Source organism: Heliconius melpomene, chromosome 21, assembly GCF_056956725.1.
Source record: "Heliconius melpomene rosina isolate 202511_hmr_F chromosome 21, ASM5695672v1, whole genome shotgun sequence".
NCBI classification, from domain to species: domain Eukaryota; kingdom Metazoa; phylum Arthropoda; class Insecta; order Lepidoptera; family Nymphalidae; genus Heliconius; species Heliconius melpomene.
Genome location: NC_140409.1, coordinates 2,451,748 through 2,474,015, shown reverse-complemented (window position 1 = coordinate 2,474,015; position 22,268 = coordinate 2,451,748). Strand labels below are relative to the sequence as shown.

General features: G+C 33.5%; 1 protein-coding gene and 1 pseudogene across 3 annotated transcripts; both read right to left on the bottom strand.

The window, feature by feature from the left end:
• Positions 1-189: 189 nt before the first annotated feature.
• LOC146526822 (uncharacterized) lies at positions 190-22,212 on the bottom strand. Of its 3 annotated transcripts, XM_085206821.1 has the most exons (12): positions 22,075-22,194; positions 18,849-18,993; positions 7,737-8,804; positions 7,263-7,438; positions 6,392-6,670; positions 4,611-4,678; positions 4,100-4,234; positions 2,992-3,197; positions 2,481-2,787; positions 1,889-2,227; positions 965-1,256; positions 190-453 (listed from the first exon to the last, which is right to left on the bottom strand). In XM_085206821.1, the coding sequence occupies exons 3-12, from the start codon at positions 8,710-8,712 to the stop codon at positions 346-348; spliced, it is 2,886 nt and encodes a 961-aa protein (XP_085062947.1). In that variant the 5' UTR covers positions 8,713-8,804; positions 18,849-18,993; positions 22,075-22,194; the 3' UTR covers positions 190-345. The 3 variants fall into 3 exon arrangements, with proteins under 3 accessions (XP_085062947.1, XP_085062946.1, XP_085062948.1); XM_085206820.1 differs by lacking the exon at positions 18,849-18,993 and having other exon boundaries at positions 22,075-22,212; XM_085206822.1 differs by lacking the exon at positions 18,849-18,993 and having other exon boundaries at positions 7,737-8,801; positions 22,075-22,186.
• Positions 20,687-21,424, bottom strand: LOC146526823 (uncharacterized; annotated as a pseudogene).
• Positions 22,213-22,268: the final 56 nt, after the last annotated feature.

Genomic DNA, 22,268 nt, shown 5'->3' with positions numbered 1-22,268 from the left:
TAAGACACTTCAGTTCCCCACTTTCCGTCTAATTCTGGAGGCATTGCGTGTGGAGTGGCGGAACTCAAGAAGGAGCATAAATGACTCTATATACTATTAAAAAATGAAGACAAGGTCTTACACAAGTAATATTTAGCTAACGTGAGGTAAATTGAAATTAGATTTATGTTTCAAAAATTAAACAAAACGTTTGTAATGTAATGTTTAATATTTTATATTTAGATGCACTATAGCACTAATCAATATTTTTCTTCCTTCTTTATGGAACCCCTCGACTTGTGGAGTATCTCAGTAGGACTTTATTAAAAAGCCGTTAAATAACTTAATATATTAATTTAACTATCACTAGGTGACTCGAGGTGATCCTCCATCGACGTCCGCTGTGCTTGTGTTGCGTTGTATTGCCGCGTGAGTTCGGAGACGATGCGCCGCTATCATAACATTGCCAGCACGCTGTAAATTATTAAAAAATAAAATAAATTATAAAATTACAAATAAATATGAAAATTTGTAATGACTTATCCATTTGGCTGGGGAAATCGAGCACCAAGCTCTTTATAATTTGTATTAAAGTAATGTAAAAAACATGATGATTTGCTAGTGTGTAAAATAAAATATATGTAACCTAAAATATATATATAAAAAAGGAGTATATATAACCTATCCCTACTGTTCTAGTACACCGTACACGGCTACATACATACATATATAGTCAAAAAGAACCAAAGGGATGCCCCACTAATAATATAATCAACAATATAATCTTTTTGTGATTTTTCTGATCAAATGATAATTTACTATGTTCTTTATTTTCGCTCATTCCATACCTAGTAATGCACGTCGAATGGCAAAACCTATCGTCGCTTTTTGGGGCTCGAATAAAACTTACATATATATTTCATCTACGTATTTATTGTGTATTCCAACACAAAATGTGGATAATGCGTTGTTTTTTAACACTTACTTGCCACCTAGCTCTGTGATTGGCTAAATAGGACTTGAGGTTCTCCCTAGCTTGCTTCATGTGACCGGCTCTGGCTCCTCCCGGAGGACCTTCTAAGATCCATTGATGATTTAGCGCGACTGTAGCGTTCATCCTTTTCCCAGGTTGTAGCACTAAAAGCCGATCAATAAAATCCTTGGCCAAATCAGATATTTCTTTGAAAGCTGATTCATGGTAGTCGTAATTAGCCATCGTGATGTTTGCAGATCGCTCCGGCCAACTGTCCCCGCTGAAGGGCATGACGCCAGATAATCTGTAATGGAGATAATATATAAATACTTTTTATATAATTATTGATTTGTTATTCTGTTCTGTGATTCCCTCTTAATAGGAAAAAAGGAATCCTTATAGGATCACTTCATCACTATTTTTTTTGTCTGTCAAAAGCAAAACCATCTCAAGATCACAAAAAAAAATATTATTACGTCTCTTGTCTCACGGTCTCTTAGAACACAGACAAAAATCAGCTTCTAAGTCAACGCAATCGAAAGACACGATACATTATTGTTGCATTTTGAATAAAATTGGTGACGTAATCAAAACCTATATAGTACTTCCCGCAGACCTATATTTATGAATTTTTATGCGAAATGGGAACCTACAATACCTACAAAATTAAATAAAGAAAAAATTCTAAAAAGGAAAATTTATTGGATACACAGACATACTATGGGTCGATTATTATTTTTGTGTTTTTTTACGCTTTTGCTTTATCACTAGCGGGGTAGCCAGAGAGGACGGAGCGCCAAATGCTATGGTCTCCTGTACCTCTCACCTTAACACATTAATTGTCATTACCTTCTTAATTAATCATTACAATCTATAAATTTTTACATAGATCATTTGATAATATAGATTGAATGAATATGAACATACAATACTTACAATACATAAGTCACGACTCCCAAACTCCACATGTCACATGCTAGTGTGAGTCGCTCAAAGTTTAATACTTCAGGAGCAATATAGTCTCTCGTGCCGTATATAGCTCTCGTCACGTGACCTTCCTCTAGAACTCTGGCGAGGCCAAAATCTATAATCTTAACTAGTGTAGAATTTGGACTTAGGCAAATTATATTTTCTGGTTTTAGGTCTAAGTGCGCTATCTTTTGTTCGTGTAAATAAAGTAATGCTTCGCAGATTTGGCGAACGTAAGGTACTACGTCCACTTCTTTGATGTGCTCGTCTTCTACTATCCTGTCGAATAGTTCGCCACCCCATAAACTAAAACAATTCAAATATGATTAATAATTTCATGTTTTTTTTTTGTTTTTGTTCATATTTCGCAGCAGCGGCATCTATTTTATTTCATATCAATATTGTTCATTTTGATAAAAACATCAAAAAGTTGTATTTGTCGTTAATTACATACAAAGTTAGTATAATATGCCCGCTTATTTAGATTTATTAGTTCCGTAAGTCACAATCAAGAAATTCTGCTCAACGGGAGATTTTTATTTAATATAAAAATACTTACTAATCCATAATTAAAATAAAAGAATCTCTCGATGAAAACGTATGGTAGAGTTGTACTACTTTTGGATGACAAAGTTTCCTCATCATTTCATATTCTCTTACAGCGGTATCTCTTTTCTTCTGCGTTCTGGTTTTTAATATTTTTGCTGCATAGAACTGTTTCTTATTGTCCTGAACGAGAACAACGCTTCCGAACGCTCCGCATCCGATTACATCTCCAGTTTTAGTGAACATATCTTCGAATTCTTCCATTGGTTTTAAGTCACACACATCGTTTGTCATAACCGCTTGATTGTTTACGTAAGGTGCTAAAATTGAAATTGTAACGTAATATTTTGTCACTACTTGTTCACAAATATCATAAATGTAATAAGTAAAAAATTAACACTTCCCATTTTTTGATGAAATTCAACGTTATATTTATTTTAGAAAGCACTTTTGTATGGTCACTAATGAATCCTTTTTGGAAAAAAAAAAAAAATTATCTAATAACTACATAAAAATTGACTTACAGATACAAACTGTTGACTCGTCACAGCTGTTCGGACCCTCGACAGTAGAAATACGGAACCTCATAATCTGGTCTATTGGCGGATCCTTTATTTCAAACATTGGCAGACTGACTATACCGGCTTGTACAAAACAGTCACTCGTTTTACCAAACTCTATAATGTGCCAGTTCTTTTTCACGTTAGTGCCAATGACTTGGTTGTCGTACCTGAAAATGATTTTTAACATACTTAATATATCACAAAATTTCCTGAAATGCAAGATGTATTTTAACTATTAAAAATATTACTTTATTATTTTCTTAAATAATTGGAAGAGAGTCGAGTTATTTGTTATATTGTCTGAGTTTTAACTACTGAATTTAGAGGATAGTAAAATAGTAAGAGGATAGCCAAGGAGACACGAGTTTTGAAATTAAAGTTTTTTAATAAGTATTTGTTGCTTTAATATTTCATGTTATATTCATTGCCAACTGTATTAACCAGTAAAGTAGCAACGATATCATTAAATAACGATATTTTTAAAGGTTCTTTAACTCACCTTAAACTTTAGAAAATGTTACTTTTGTACCCGGTTTCATTTAAGAGTAGAAAACTACACCAACCTCGACTCGACTGGCCTAGTCGTTTAAGTTAGCATACTCACAATATTCTCATTTATATCCTTCACGTCTTCATTTAATGATATGTTATTAATGATATGTTATATATCATTAATAGATGCTGTCGTGGCGCAGCGGCTCAAGGGTGTGACTGTAATGTAACGGTTGTGGGTTCGATCCCCACTCGAGGAAGAGAAATATTTATTTACTTTTACGTTTATTTCAATTTCTTCGCTCTGGTGTCGCGGCAAAGCGCGGCGTTGAGTTCTGCCGCTTAACACGCAATACCTCCAAAATTCGGCAGAAAGTGGCGAATGGAGTGTCTTAACACTAGGTTCCCTCTGCCTACCCTGCTATGTGCGGGATACAGCGTGAAGCTGAAGTAAGAAGAAGTAAGAAGATATGTTATATATTTTTTTTACTTTGTCATATAACGAAATAAGAATTGACGTTTACAATCACAAATCTGATATTTATTAATGAATATACGAAAAATATTAAGATTGTACCATTGTATCACAACAAGTTTAGACGAATCAATTGATGATTTCATGTAAGATGATTTTTCGTAAACCACCAAATGACTTGCGAGCACGTCGTTCCCATCGTTATCAATGCCTAAATAAAAATGTTCTTCGTCTAACCTGGAACAAACAACATCAGTTACAGTACAGTAATAAATGTTATATATTATTATTAATTTATTTTAAGTTAAAAATTAAATAAAAAATACTGGTAGGCACCAGAGAAAGCAATCAAAATAGTTCATTCCCTGGGTGGAAATCGAATCTATAACCAGCCATATACTGTACCACAGCGCCCATGTGGCTTTCGCTTTAATATATAAATATAAAAGTCTCTATATATGAGTATATGTGTCCAGAACTGAGGAAAAGTGAGGAATGTATGTTAAGAAAAGTTATTAGTTTTTTCTTAAGTAAACTTGTGGGGCACATAATTTCTTAAGCTTTCTTCTCTCTCTACTTAATAAAATGTGTGAACATTAAATATAGTAGGTACCTGTAATAAGTGATGATCATTATTGTTTTGTGTTCGATGATATCTGCTGCACTACTTGATGGTGGTACCTGGTTATAAATAAATCATATTAAATTCCTGATAGAAACATAATTATTGAAAGTTATTTAATAGTAATATAATTATTATTAAATAACTTTTATTTATATGTTTTACAATTTTAGGAGGTATATAGGAGGGCTGAAGAATAATTTAATTAATATTAAATAATAAATTTATTATTATGGGTTGTAGTGAGCAAGCAAGCACATTCAATATAATTATTTTTCAGCTTCACGCTTTACAGCGAATATAACAGGGTAGCAGAGAGTAACCTAGTGTTAAAACACTACATTCCCGCACAGCTGAATTGTAAAGCCAATGCGTATTAAATGTAGGAACTCAACGGAGCAGTTTGTCTACTGGAAGAGAGGGAAAAAAAAGTGTGGTGTGGATGTGTTGCCCACGATATTTGGTCAACCCAGCGGTTCTAGTCAAACGCCATCGCACAGTGTCTCTCAAAAAAAGCTATACTAATACTTATAATAATATTTAATAATATTTGTCCTAAGTGGAGATATTTAATATTTTCATTTCCTTGCTCTGGTAGCGAGGTCAAACGCTGTGCTGAGTTCCGCCCGACAACAAGCAATGCCTCGAAAATTTGAAAATGTCTTAATAAGAATGGATTGTCTTAACACAAAATTCCCAGACTCTCGCTCGATACAACGGAAAGCTAAAAAATATCAATAGAAACGAAGTAAACGATCGTAATTCAATCTTCATAAATATTAATAAAAAAGTCGTCAAAATATTATTAAATACCCGTGAAAATCCCTGCGCGTTATGCAAAAGGCTAATATTCAACAGCATGCAGCAAAGCATTTGTATAAAAAATTCGTACTTAAAACGTATCTAAGAAACTTTATCAATTGCAAATCGCGTCAAGATTACAGTTAATAAGCGTACAGATTCGGTTAAATGAATACAATGACGTTCGCAGCGATAACATTTCAATTAGACACATTGTATAAAACAAAAGTAATAAGAAATAAACAAAATATTATCAAAATTCGCAAATAAAATTGAAAATATATAATGTCAACACCCTCGAGGAAAAGTGGGTAGTTGCAGGTGAAAAAGAGTATAAGTAAATGGAAAAAGTGGAAGAATTGTAATCGAGTTAGTAAAGCAGCTTCACGCTTTTTTCCCGCCAACACGACAGGCTCCCTTTTCTACTTACAGTTACAACCCAGTTTTGCGTGTTAAGTGAACATCACGTTGTTTGCTGGAGTGCTAGTTAAATAAAAATAATTTAAATTTAGGTAATCATTCGTTTGAGTGGATATCGAATCCACAATCACAAACGCGTTTATGTTGATGATTGTTGATGCTTTTCCACTGCACCACAACGAGCTAAAGGGCTAGTCAGTAGTCTGTTTAATTATGAAATCGCATCCAAAGCTAAGGAATAATTAATATTTTTATATTTTAATTCTAATTTGTTTTACACGTAAATTATAAAGGCTATAATATATACCCTTTGGTACCGAAGGCCCCACTTACAAAATATGATTATAGTTTTTACATTGAACAAGCGTTGTCTGTAAATTAATAAAATGTAGAAAACGAGGTCAAACATGAAGATTCCGTATGGACATTAGGATATAAAAGAAAGTAAAGGAGAAAAACAACAAATGGGAATGATCGGGAAATACAAAAATTATAATTGACAACGCACGTAAAAATTTCTTTTTTACATACAGTTTTACTCTTTTACTTACCATGTTTTTAGAATTTCCATTTAATTCATCCTTTTGTTTTAGAGGTATCTCAATTTTAGAATTTGTATTATTAAAAACGCCTTTGAAAATTGTTTTGTTCAAATTTATTTCGTTATGGAGTATATCAGGCGGGACTATCGTCAAATATGTCGATGTGCTGTTAACTAGAACAGATTTTCTGTTAGGAAGTGATTTTCGAAGCTCACACGTTACCAGACCAGCCATTCCTGGATCTATTTGTTTTATTATCAAAAGGAAATCTCCACCACTTTGTAACACCTGCAATTTAAATAATAATAAGTATTACTACTTAGCATTAGGAAATCATTTTGGATTTTACATATCTTTATTGAAAAGAAGTACGAAGTTTTTTCTACATACTAAAGGTAGAGGACGGAATTGGCGATATGTTACACTGTTGTTAACTTTTTACTTTAACTGGTAACTGTCCGCAGTGAGGCAAAATATTCTATATCTTCTTATTGTAAGTGGTAATAAAAGTCGCGATGATCATTTACGATTACTCCGCAACCATTTAAATTATACAAAATCCCATTATTTAGTACAACTAAAATATTTTTATCCTCCTATTTAAAGTCAGGCGGAGGCCAGTCGTGGCGCAGGGACACAGAGTGTGACTGTAAAATCGACTGTTTGTGGGTTCGATCCCACTCGGGGGATGAAATAAATTTTCTTTTCTTTGCTCTGGTGTCGAGGCAAAGTGCGGCGTTGAGTTCTGCCCCTCAACACGCAATCCCTCCCTAATGTCTAGTGTTAACTAGGTTCCCTCTGCCTACCCTGCTGTAGCGGAATTCAGCGTGAAGCTGATTTGATTTTATTTTATTTAAAATCACTTATTTTAATGACTTACATGAAATCTATGATTAGTGCATTCTACTCTAAAGTGCCCTATATACCACACTACGTAGTAAAACCTGGGGTCTACCGCCGCGAAACTACAACTTAGAGATATAGTTGTTCCAAAACATGTGACTATAGGCTCTATTGGTTTCAATAGTATTGTGGAACCTCGTTCTCTTCGACACGCTGTAACAATGGTAAAAGAATTAAATTTCATTTTAACTTAATGTAATTTTCATATTTTTTTATTGAAAATTGTAAATTTGAGGTTATCGTAGCGCTGAAACACAGCATTTGTCTGTAAGCACGATGGATCTAGTTTTGTTCTGTAAGACTAATTGCGGCGTTAAGTTCCGCCACTCAAGGCAATGTAAATCCGGGCGGAAGTAAAGCACGTGTCTTAGCACTGAAGTCTCTCTGCACATTCGCCAACGAATAATAAAAGCGTAAAAATATATAATGTAAAAAAAAAATATATGTTTACCGTTTACAGTTATGAAGCAACTTGACGAATCCACTTGACCCGTAATTTCATCTCGCATACTTAAGGAATACTCGCCGCTGTCATTTAAACTGGTGTTTTTAATTCTTAAACATATGTAACTGTTGTTATAATATTCTGTCACCATGTTTTGCATTTCTTCAATACTTTTCTTGTTTTTCAACCATTCTATACAAGTATTTACATTGTAAGATGCTTTACATAATAATCTCGTCTCTTCTTGGTCGTTTACTTGTAGCTCGTCCGCCAAAGCTTCTTCTATACAGGGTACTAGTTCACTAGTGTTTAGAGCACTGAGGTCTGTGTTCAATACAACAATACTTGCAAAACTCGACGCAATACCATATTCTGATTTAGATACTACATGATAAATACCGGAATCGGTCTCTTTGGCGCGCAAAATTGATAGTGTGGACATTCTTTTGTCACTTAAAACGATTGTTCTGTTATTTGGTATAAGTGGACAATTACTTTTGTACCATAAATAATCACTAGAACAGTCCGCACTGAATTCAGCTTCCAATTCTATAGTGTTTCCTACCAAAATGTTCGCATTTCTCAGATGTTTTTGAACATAAATATATTTTGATAAGGGGTTCATATAAATAGTTTCGTTATAAATATTATTACATCTATCAGTTGTAGGTCGTACATATAAAGTTGCTTTGGAAAACGTTTCGGTCGTTTTGTTTTTTAGTAATATAAGGTATACGCCGTGGTCGTGCGCGGCAACGGACGGTATTTCCAGTCGGTACCACAGTTCACTGTTGATTGTTTTAACTTGGCTCGAAGGTCCTATGTTTTTCCCATCTTTGTACCATTTGAAGTCCGTACATTTACTGGAGCACTGGCTTATTCTACATTCAAATATAACACATGTAGATTCATCTGCCACTACATCTAGCAAAGGCTCTTCGATTTCTATACGTCTTTCCAGTATAATATTTTCGTTCGCCATTTGATTATATAATACGAAAATATTCCAATACAAAATATAAATATTATTCTATGAAATTCTTTCCAACCAGTCTCACAAGTTTAATCAGTCTTCTGGAATCAAACAAAAAGTATCACAAAATTACTTAAATCAGTATATGTTTATTTATTTTTATTAGAGAAACGAACAGAATATAAAGTTTACAAAGATTATTTTTTTTTAAATAATATATAATACAACCGAGTGTCTATTTAAAAAGTTACAGAAAAATTACAATAAAGCAAATAAAATTATATAAAATACATAACGACTAACATTACGATAAAAAATTAACAATTAAATCTCATAATAACTAAAAATAATTATAATAATATAATAAAGTTATATATTTTTCATTTATATTAACCAATTTCTGGTTAGCAACAATCATTAATTTCTGTTTATCTAGCTCTGCTGCTCTGCTATAGACAAGTTTCAAAATGTTTGTGTAATGTAGTGTCAGCGCGGTACTCGTATGAGTCATACGCACAATAAGGTCAGCCCAGGCACCGGGCAAGTCCAAAAACATGCAACGACGAACACACCCTGCCTTAACAAACATATAGATGGAGATAGCTAAATACAATTTAAAGAGCTCGGGAATGTCGCAATACATTTTATTTCATAAAAACTATTTAAATTTTTAATTCGACAGCTACTTAACAGAGTTCTGCAATTTATATTGACACATATGTATGTATGTATACACTTTATTTGGGATCATAGCAAATATTGATTTTACCAAAATCTGTTCAAATAAAATTAATTTTGTGTATTATTTTATTGAATTGTATTTGGATATGTTGTTCGCGTCATTAAAATGTACAAAAGAAATGAAATTTTATGCTTATAACAAAATTTGTAACGTCCATTAAGAAATTGACGTGGTGCGATAACATTGTATAGCTTATTTAGTTTGTTATCGGAAAAATACCAAGAGGTGCCAGCTCTAATCCTTCTATGTTCAAATACATGCGTGAAATATTAATAACTAAGAGGAAATTTGTCTTATTAGACGCGCTATATATTTATATTGAAGAATTAGAAGAACAATTAATCAATACAGAATGTTCCTAAATTTTCTTAATAATGTTTGTCAAAACTATGTCATCTCATGTTGAATCCTTAAACTACTACTGTCTCTTGTATCCACATAAATATTTATTTAAAATTATCCATTTTTCTCATTACTTTAACGCAATAATTAAAGTAATGATAAAAATGAATAATTTTCTTTATTGATTTTTATTAACCTACTTCAGGTCAAAAAAGATTCTTCAAAAATAATGGATAGTCCAGTAATAATGATATCGACTATATCAAAGAGTACTGATAATCTCTACACGCGCCTAATTCAATAACACCTTTATTGTGTTTTCTATAGAACCATTAATTGTTTAAGTCATGAAAAAATATATTAAAAAACTCAATCTTAGATACGTACTCTCTATGCATATGTGCTGTAAATGGTCAGGCATTGGTATGACAAGTAGGGCAAGACAAGTTTAGCATATCCGAACGACTGCAGCAGTATTTTAATTCACTTTTCCCCTAATGGGGAATGAATCTTGGTTGCTGTTCAGTAGTAAGTACAATTTAGTATATAATTTGCAATGTAAAATAGTCTTTAGTCGTCAGGTCGGCCTAGATCATGAAAATACCCATACACCTAATATGTCTTGAGTTGTTCTAAAATATTGTTTTTATTATAAATGTGAAATAGTAAGTCTAAATTATGAAATATTACGTTATTGTTATTTATAATGTTTGCCAATTTAACAATACGTTTCAAATTTTATATATGTAGATATAGGTTTAAACATTATTGTGGTTCCGTACGTCTTCAGAAGATAACGGAACTCGGAACACTTTGTTATAAGTCTGTCTGTCTGTCTGTCTGTCTGTCGGCCTTGTGTCTTGACCACCTATACAGGAAAAGGCGAGAAGTGCGCTTTTTAACTTGTTTAACTGATATTAGGTAATGCTACCATAAAAATAACATCCTGATTTGTCACCGCATTCTGGTTTATCATATTACATTATAAGAAAATAAAAAATGCGTATTCACAAAGATTAATCATTAGTTCTTTACACTAACCTAATGCCATGCCATTTACTCTGATGTAGTGAACATTAATAAAAAAGTGTGCTATCTTAAGATTATCAAGAAGTTATCAAGGTTGTAAACTATGTTAGGATAGTTTTTCCGAGTTTTATTCAAATTTGATAAGTCATTTACTCATTCTGTGAAATTCTTCTAAATTAGATTTATTATTAGACTAACCCGCAACTTCGCCTGCGTGGACTCTTATGGTCCTGGCCATGCTACCTTCGTATACCACCCAATATTGTGATAGAAACTTGCAGGAAGTAGCAGTCAATGACCAAGACAGAACTTAATATAAAAACTCTCCGTTTTCCACCAAAACTCGAGTCACTACATATTAAGTTATAACACAACTGTGGTGGAAGAAAAATCAATTAAAATAAAATAATTATAAAGAGTGCAAATCAAATTTATAAGCATCTCAATTACAATAAAACACTACACCAATGGCCTACATTATATATATAATAGTACTCCCTAAGCCTAATAGCAAAAAAGTTTTGTCAAATCCATCCAGCAGTTCGAAAGATGATAATAATTTGATTTATTTTTAATAATTTCGTGTTCTCTTACTAATTTTATATTAACCTGAATACTTTTTACTACAATGTGAAAAATAAAGGATGATATTCATTACTGAACATTTACAAAAATAAAAAGGCTATTTACATTACATTTTTATTTAAACTAAAAATATTGAGTACATACAAATAAAGAAGTGCCCTGCTATTTCTTTCGTTACTAATAGGACTGTAAGTTGTTTTTTTACAAATTTAATTTAATTTAATTTATTATTCCAAATGCTTTAACGACAATTAAATAGTAAAAATTTATGATGTAATACAAATTATTATAAAAAATCAGCTTCAAGCTGTATCCAGCACACAGCATGGGAGGTACAAGGAATCTAGTGTTAAGACACTCCGTTCTTCACTTTCCGCCGAATTTTTCGGGGCATTGCGTAAAGAGTGGCGGAACTCAACGCCGGGTTTCGCATTGGTGCCAGAGCGAAGAAGTGAAAATATTAATAAACTAGCGGCCCCTCTGCGGCTTCGCCCGCGTGAACTACATGATTATTCATTTAATAAACAGAATTGACTGACAGTCAAATGTGTTGATGACAATGAATAATTTAATTTACTCGTTCAGAAACAGCCTTATATATTAAATTATTGATTTGATAACGATTTATTATATTATTTGTGAAATAACTGTAATGATTGCATATTACAAAATATACCCAAATCGAATCGAATAATCCAATATCGAAATCGAATCCAAAATAATTAATCGAATAAATGAATCGAATATCGAATCTAAAATTTTTATTTGAGAACCTCCTCCTTGTTTTGAAAGTCGGTTACAAATACAGATTTATTATAAGTATAAGTATGGATATAGATTGCTATATACTTGCAGGCAAATTCATGCCTTGTGTTCATTCAAATGCCGATGACTTTTTTTTTAATGAACCGATTTTGATGAAACAAACTTTAGATGTTAAGTTGAGTTAAAACAAAGCAACGGTGAAAGTTTCAAGTAAATCGGTTAAGTACTTTCGGAGATTAGCGTGACCATACATACACGCAGACAGACAGACAAGAAATTAAAAAAATATATTTTATGCTTTCTATTTTTCTTTCATCCATCCTTTTTAGTCAAAAATACGAAATGCACAGACAAAATATTTTTACTGTTTTATTATATATAGAGAAGAGTTGATATTATATAAGTATTGAACAATGACCTAACCCGGACAATGACCTAAAGCGGCTCAAATGAGGCTGAAGGCCCGTTAATGAGACGCTATTTTAATGTTTTGCCACCGGTGTTAAAAAGGTTGACGATTTAATCACACCAATTATCTCACTTTAAAACACGCGTGCATTAAATCATATTCTTTATGGAGATTACTTTAAGTAAAATATATGATATTTTAGATATAATATATATTTTTAACCACATGTCAAGAGAAAATATGTTTTTAATGTATATAAATTCTGTATATTCTATTGGTAAGTATCTAATTGTAAAATAGGCAGAACTAGTACAGGATACAAAAAACCGACCAAGTACGAAGAACAAATAAAGGATGGACATCAAAGTGCACCTATAAAGGTTCCGCTTTTTTCTTTTGAGGTACGGAACCCAAAAAACCAAAGCAATTGTGATCAGTGGAACACTAGCGATAAATGGTTGTAAATTCCATTCCCACTCTGGAGAATGAAATTTCCACACTCTGGCAAAACAAAACTGGACGTTAGGTTCAAACCAGAACATTCAATGGGGAATGTTCTGGTTCTCCAGAACATTCCCCATGATAATGCGATAGAGAACGCGGAGGGAGGAGACATTTCTACACAATGTAGCCTTTCACAGAATATTGGGTTCCCAACGATTCGAACGGCTCTAAATTGTATGCGATCAAATGGGTCAAGCTAATATTGTAGTACACCAGCCCAGAGATACAGACATACAGACCCAAAAGGTGTTTTGGCGTGAAGAAGTGTGTCGTCCTGCTGACGACACCCGGTTTCTTTCAGGCCAACTTAGCCTTGTTTCTCCTACTCCTACTCTGCTATATGGGGGACACAATAAAGATTTATATTTTTTTACAAAAAAACGGATTTCTTTAATTGGAATCGGATCGCACAATCAGAACCAAACCAAATTTTCATCAAACTATAATTGAAGTGAACCCCTTGAACCAATTTCGATGATTCCCCAAAAAAAAAAGAATCATCGAAATTGGTTGGCGGGATATTGAGTTATATGTAGTAGTACACAAATGGACCAAACATTTGTCGGCTTTCAGAACCTAGTCAAACATAGGGATCGAGACCACGACTCCTAGTTAAGAAGTCATGTTGGCAACTATACATATATTTATTTACCTTTAGATAAGTATGACAGTATTTAGGAACTATAGTATAATATGCATTTGACATTTATTTAATCTTACAATTTTAAAACCTGTTCTGAAATAACATTAATTAAAAAGCCGTGTCATATTTTATATGACTATTATATTTTATAAATGTAAGTGAGAGCCGGAAGCGATTAATTAAAAATAACTAAAGGTTTTAACGCTAAAGCTTCACGCTCTACCCGCACACAGCAGGGTAGGCAGAGGGAACTTCGTGTTAAGACAGTCCGTTCCTCACTTTCTGCCGAATTGTGGAGGCATTAGAAATTTTTATTTCTATTAATAGAAATAATATATATTAAATAAAATAGTAAGTGTTTTAGGTAATATAAACCCGTGCGAGGTCGTTGTGGCGCAGTGGCAAGGGCGTAATTGTACACACGTCGGATGTGGGTTCCATTTCTTCGTTGTGGTAACTAAGCAAAGCACGGGATTGAATTCTTGCACTCAACACGCAATGCTTCATGTGTAACCTAAGGTCTTCCGTCTTTACGCCAGAACATACCCTCGAGCGAAGTTCCAGCTGCGAACCCACTACTATCGCATGAATAACATATAAAACAGTCCAACTTCATCCATCCAACTTATATAAAAAGAAGTAAATTCACTTCTTCATCCATCACCACCAACTTTCTTTACTTGTACCATAATAAAAGTGGAAAATAACTGCACTTATAAGGAAAGCAGCACTCAACGACGATTGTACTCACACGATTATAACACACCACAGCATGCGAAATCATCTTAAATACAACTTACTCTGTGAATAAAAATATTTAAAAAAAGTAGCTTGAATTTTTTGTTTTAGTGTTTTTTCGGTGTGGCTGAGGAATCGTAGTGTTAAGATATTCTGTGCACTACTTTTCACCCAACTTTTGAGATATTGAGTGTTGAATTACTCTAATTCTACCAGAACGGAGAAATTACAATAATTTAAATAAATATATTGATCATTTCGGAGGGGGATCAAATCCACAACTATCGCGTCTATAAACGTCCGCGAATAAAAATCAAACAAACGACAAATAACCCTATGTCGTATTAAAATGAAATAATAGTACTGGCGCAATTGGCATATCAGGTATATTATACTAGCATGAAACTGGGTAGGCAGCTCTCTGTAAATAAATATGAATGTAAAATTATTTATAACGAAACTAAAATTAATAGTTGAGGCCATAAACTTACAATTTGAGGGTCTTCAAAAACAGAGTCAACAGGCACTTACTAGGCAAGCGTGCACCACCCTAGATCACATTTACGCTCACCAGACTTGATGCAGTCAAACGCAAGCCTATTCAATATTTAAAAAAAGGCAATTCTGTTTATTAAATGAATAATCATGTAGTTCAAGCGGGCGAAGCCGCGGGGAGGCCGCTAGTAAAATATAATTGATTATATTTATATGAGACACAAGGACTGACCGCAGTGGGTAGTCTTATTGTAAAGGAATACTTGGGCCACGGCCTTACATAATGTTTACATGTATGCTCGAGTGAAATATATTTACACGTCTACTAATGGCTTTACTCGGTTAGGTTAGGCACTTTTGAAATGAGATTGTGATTTTTTTCTAGAAATTTTCTTTTTTTTAGAATGACTATGTTTGATCGATCGCAGTGGTAACAGATCAGCTTCACGCCGTATCCCGCACACAGCAGGGTAGGCAGAGGGAACCTAGTGTTAAGACACTCCGTTCCCCACGTTAACAGATGGTAAAGGGAAAACAAGTTCGTGGACTATTTATTTATATCTTTACTAATATTATAAAAAGAATTTCGTTGGTTAAACGCTAATATCAGAAATTACTTGTTCGAACCAAAATTATCAACAGTACACAACTCTTAGTTATATTAACGTGACCACGAAAGACGCAATTACTTACTTATTTCTCTATACTTTTCTATACAATCATCATCACAAACTATAAATATAATTATAAGGTTCTGAAAAGTATTATAATTATGTATGAAATCAAATATTTTCAAATTAGTAACATAGAAATTGTTCGAAAAGTATTTTTACTAGAATCGATCGAATCTTGACGACAATAAAAAGAAAAAATAATTTTAAAAAAATGAAAATATATATATTTTTTGTTTTAATTTGGATTTATTGAATAAACTTGTTTAGTTAATTTTTTTGGCTTGTTTATTGAATATCTGTAAATAAATAATACTACCTATTACGAATGATCTACAGAAAATAGGTAATAGTTTAAAATAATATTTTTTGAAGAAGTCTTTAGAGAAAAAATGAATTATTATTCCATGAATTTACTGTGCCAATGTTACAAAGGGAGGATATTGGTCGAGTATCTGGAACTGGACTTAACCTTTATGGTTTAACTGAAGATAGTTCTAGTTAGGCCAAGATCTAGCAATATATTATTGACAGATTACCTACTCGCTTCTTCTTCTATTTAGAAATCCGTTTGTTGCTTAGAAATCCTACACTGGGTTTCACACGTACGAGTATACGAATATACATAATATATTGAATTTCTTTAAGAGTTTCTAGCTGGTATATACAATACTTAGGAATTCGGTGATGTAAGAACCATTGTTCTATATGCAAAGGAGCACGATCTCGAGTAAACAAATAAATGGTAAATGGTAAATGCTGGATTCCTTTAGAGTACCTACTATAGGCACGAGTTCGCTTTGTCCGTATGTGGCATTTTACGTGAAATCGTGGCTAGAATTATAATAGCATTTGTATTATATTGGTACATTTTTTTTCAGCCTCACGCTGTATCCTGCATGCAGTAGCGTAGGCAGAGGAAGCTTAGTGCTAAGACACTATTCTTAACTTTCTGCCGAATTATGGAGGTATTGCATTGTTGAGTGGCGGTACTCAACGCCGCGCTCGGCACCAGAACGAAGACATGAAAATATTGACGTGCTTACAGTTACACGCTTGAGTCGCTGCACCACGACTAACTTCATAGTTATATACCTAAATACTATAGAAAAAATTCTATAATATTATAGAAAAAAAAAATGCTTTTTCTTATATTTACCTAGATAACCGATGTTAGTATTTTTTAATCCTCATATAATTAGCTTGTAATTTTGTAACTATGGAATAAAATTTAAGTCCTATCACCATGAATTGGCAGTTGTACGTAGTTTAGACAATAATACAATATGGTATCACCGTGCTGGAGCCGGGATCTGGACGGTGGAACTTCCAGTGGAGATCCCACTCGAGTGAGACTCGGAGAGCTTTGTGGGTTCGATCCCCACTCGGGGGTGTAAATAATTTTTTGATTAATATTTTCATTTCTTCACTCTGGCACCAAAGTAAAAGCACGGCGTTGAGTACCGCCAGGGATACGCAATGCCTCGAAAAAATCGGTGGAAAGGACTGAAAATAAAGTGAGTATCCTAACACTAGTTTCCCCCTGTCTACCCTGCTATTTGCTAAATTGTCATTTTTCTTATTATTATCTTTTTTTTTCATTTTTTTATAGAAGATAAGATGTAATTTGACATAAAGGACTAACATGGCATACAACATGCCAGATAAAAATCAATTTTTACCAAATTCGTTACCTTAGAGATATTTTGTTTGAAATATTTGGACGTTTATTTCAAAAAATAGCAGACTAATTTCTTTAAATTCAAATTCTAGGTTTATAAACATTGAGTACGGATCCCTAAAACATTTCTAAATTGGCATGTATAGGCAGGCGAGTAGTTACACGGACAATACAAATTCTTAAAGAACATTATTATTATTATTTATTACACAAAATTAAACGGAAATTTCCATTTAAACGTCCATAACTTATTAGATTTACATAATTCTTAAATATTACAAATAAATCTGACAATAATAGTTAGAAGTGATTTTTTAATCTTCTTGTAGCCCACCTGCGCTATATAATAAGTAAAGACTAAATACATAGATATAGGTTAGACATTGGGAACTCACAACGAAATAAGACGCTGTGCCGATGCATACTATACGTATATATACGTCGGTCTTAATAACAGAAGTTTTTATTTAGCAGGATAGGTGGTGGGACCTTATTAAGACCACCTTACCTTGCTTACCACTCCTCGACGCAGTCCAATTTAATTAAATATTTCATTTGTGTGTGTGGGGGATTGAACCCACAACTGGCCTGTACTCTAAGAAATAAGAAACACGACTGACCTCTAAGAAATAAGAAACATTAAATATTTAATTTCCTGGAGTGGGAATCGAACCCACACCGTGTTGCGTTTACAGTCACACGCTTGTGCCCATGCGCCACGCCACTAACATGTCCAATGTCCATAATATATAACAGAAGTGATTAAATGTAATAATATTTTAAAATCTCATGTTTAACGACGCACCTGTCTTTTATCAGAGTAATACTTTAAAAGGTTTTTAAGACATTACTGTATGCGTTTTAAGCATAAAAAATTATCTTTCTTCGAAAACTAGTTTAGAAAAGCTTGGCTTGGCTCGTGATTTACTTGTAGATAATGTCACGTTGCTTTCGATTAAGTATGTTCTCACTGGTTTCTTTTTATATTTATAGTATTAAAATGGAATAAATTGTGAAACATGTAGGTAAGTCACACGTAAACAACACGCACTCAGCAGGGCAGGCAGAGGGAACCTAGTGTTAAGATACTCCGTTCCCTACTCTCCGCCGATTTTTTTGAGGCATTCCGTGTTGAGTGGCGGAACTCAACGCCGGGCTTTTGCCTTGGTGCCAAATCGAAAAATGAAAATATTAATAAATAATAATTCATTCCCTCGAGGGGGATTGAACCCACAACCGTCGCGTTACAGACACACCCTGGAATACTAAGTACGTTTGGTTAGGGATAGATTGAGTTAAAATATGACATTAAAGAAGTTGATTATCATATAGTATTGTTTTAGTGCCTTCTTAGAATATATTGGAGCCCGAGGGCAAACATGAATTTGAAGTCCTGTACGTAAAAGAAAATAATTATTACATAGAATGTAATAATGTATGTGTATGTGATAATCGGGGATCCCGTAAGGGTCAGGGTCTCCGACGGACCTTTGCATGGAATTATGGTAAAGACCAAATCGTTTATTTTTAGAGTTCCGTACCTTTAAAAAAAAGCAACCCTTATAAAATCACTTTGTTGTCCGTCAGCCCGTCCGTCTATCTGTCAAGAGCCTTTATCTCAGGAACGTTTGGCGATAACGAGTTGAAATTTAAACAATATACTGATGTCTGCGGTCCCTTAATTTCCTGTAAAAATCGTATTTGTACATTTACTTAAACGTTACTTAAAAAAGATATGGCCGTTTATGTTGCAAAAACTAATAGCCTTAAAATTTGGTATTAAAGCCGGTAGTTCAAGTGAGGTATCAGATGAAAGGGCCAGGTGGCAGGCTGGTGCATATTCCAACACAGCACCGTCAAATTCAGTTTCTTCACTATTATAAGTTGTATTTCCCGTTACATTACAGAAATTGGTACGGAACCCTCGGTATGCGAGTTCGAATTGCATCTGATCGGTTTTTTTCTTTACCACCCACCGAGCGATACAACTACCTACATATATAAAAAAATGCAAAGAAAATAAAGTCACATTAGGCTAAACTAAAATGTTAATATAAAATAGAAATGTATGTTAATTAGTTAATTAATTATTTTATTGAGCGAACCGAGCGGAGCGCTCTACTGGAGACTTTTTACACTCTTTGTCACCAATAGGCTCCCAAACGGTTTGACCGATTGAGATGATAATTTGCAAACGTAGATAAAAAAATTCTAAAAATTCAATGGACTTGAGGAATAATCAAGTGACAAATTTCCCCATACGGTTACATGTAACAAAATGTTTATCTCCTCTGGGTAACGCCAGGCGCCTGCTATAGGTACCGATCAGGTCATTAATGTAACTATAAATGAGTTTAGAAAATAATTGCTTGCTTCTCTCAACATGTGAACACTACCGCAGCGAGTCAAAATTGAGGACCGGTTCCGGGACCGGCGCCCCTAGTTTAGACGAAACCTATATTAATTTCCTATAATCATTTATTTTACCATAGAAAATATTAAATGACAACGCGTCATAACTACAACTTTACTAGATAAATTGAATCTACGTGTACTATGTTGGAAACTAGTAGTAGTCGTCGTAGTATATTATATGTATATGCTGGTAGCACATATATAAGAATATGTAAAGTACATATACATCAACGCGAAAGCGTAAATAATCGGGGCTTTCCAAAGCTCGGAGGGTCAGCATTGTTTATACACAATGACAGCGTGTAACCGAGATATCTGAAATGAATTCTCGGCCGTTTTCTTTAAGCATGTCAACACGGGGTTATGCAAGCGTTGCACAAGCCAGCGACATCCTAGCTTGGGTTTGCTGATTCAGACCAAATATATCAGTGTTTGAGTTACCTCGAATGCAATGGATAATACTCGGAGAAATAATTAATTACTTATAATTAAAATAATGTTAGAAATTTATGAATTTTGCATGAAAATGGTCAATTTAAACTATATATATATTGTTAGTAACTATTCAATGATTGATTTCGTAGTCTCTGTACATTACTTTATTTACAAAAAAAAAATAAACCGACAGATGCGCTAAAAATTGTACACCAATTATAATATTACAAGGATGTTCAAAATTATTGATATGATAGTTCAATAGGCGGCCTTATTGCTAAATGAGCAATCTCTTCCAGGCAACATTGGGGTAGAGGGGATCATTCATTAAATGGGAAGAGGTGCACTGAGTATGTATATATTATAGATACAACAATACATATATCTATACACACATACATACATACATACAAACATACATAAGAAAATATATAAATACATACTTATACACATTATAACTACATAAATATATAATAATTGCATTTGTTAATTATACTAAGGATTCTAGTGTCATATAATATTCCTTAAGTCATTTTTTAACAATTCGTTTTGGACGTGCAGTTGTTATTTTGTGTGCAGTTTTGTAGGCGGGAACTATTTTATGTGGTGACTTAGAGTTCAATAAGTTTTCCAGTTCAGTGACACATTCGATACAATGCTTTGCTCCGTCAGGTGTTACTACGTGAATATTACCTTCTCTTGTCCAGCACTTGTTGACACCGCTGCTCGCAGCGCTGCCTCGCCTCAAGAAATACAGTATGGCGTGGCTTTATTAGGAATTCCGACTGTGTAATACCGGTACCTTTTAATTTCCTCTTGGCATACCAAACTTTATTTCGCGTAGTAACATCCACAAATTTGATAACAACGGGACGAGATTTTTCTGAAGGCCGTCCCAACCGATACGATGATTTAATATTGGAATTTGAAAAATCGGTTAAATCCAAATTATTACCTATGATAGTGACAATTCTATGTAAAAGATCATCCGATTTTTCTTCTGCGATACCATGGAACAGCAACATTTTTCTTCGTCTACGCATCTTCTGGCGGTCCATTTCACGGCTAATAAGTTCTACCTGCCTCCTGCCTGCCTCTGCAGGGTATTCAGTGCAGAGAGAGTGAAACTCTTGAAGTTATTAAAGTCGGCCGCCAAAGAAGATGTAGTAATAGGAGACGACGATTCGTGTAATTCTTGCTGGAACTCATTCATCTTCATGTTGAACATCTCACTCATATACGTAAGAGATTCTTTTATTGCTTCCATGTTGTACAGTAGTGGTAGTTACTATGGTTATATTCAATTTAATAAGACTTTTTAAAGGACAGTAACACTGGCTGGCGGGTATTATAATTTAGCAAATAATTTGCTATGGGAAATTCACAAAAAAAAGTGATATTTAAGAATAATAAAAAATAATATTGGATGGAGATAACAAAACCGATGTTTACTCTTTCACCTCCTAACCGCGAAAAACTAACGTTCGCACTGTTAATCACGCATTATTTGCTTTAAATTTAGAATACAGTAAAAAAATCTATTTTTAACATATTGACGGCGAAGTAGCCTCTTGACATTTTAAACAAATTATCTTTTTTTATTTTTTTCTTTCATTTTAATTCACTCCTATTACACTATTAAAATATGTATGAAAAAAAATATAATATAATTCATAAAACATTATATTATTATTTGAAATAATAAAAATAATAACATTTTAAATTCGTCAAGAAATAAAACGTTTTTTAGTTTGTGTAAAATTTTGGCTCTGTCATTTAGGAGGTATTGGGTACTTCGCCGTCGATATGTAATGTAACATACAGCAAAAAACAAAAAAAATAATAAAGACATACAAAATTTATACCCTAATTTCGTATTTCATGGACAAAATAAAATATTTAAATAGTTTTGCTTACATTATGTTTTAAATTGTGGCCAACAGATGATATTTGAAAAGCAGGCGCGACAAGTAACACACGGCGCGAGGTGCGACACACGAATGAGTAGGTAGAGGTGGCAAACCACACTGGCTAGCGACTACTACTAGTTTCCAACATAGTACACGTAGATTCAATTTATCTAGTAAAGTTGTAGTTATGACGCGTTGTCA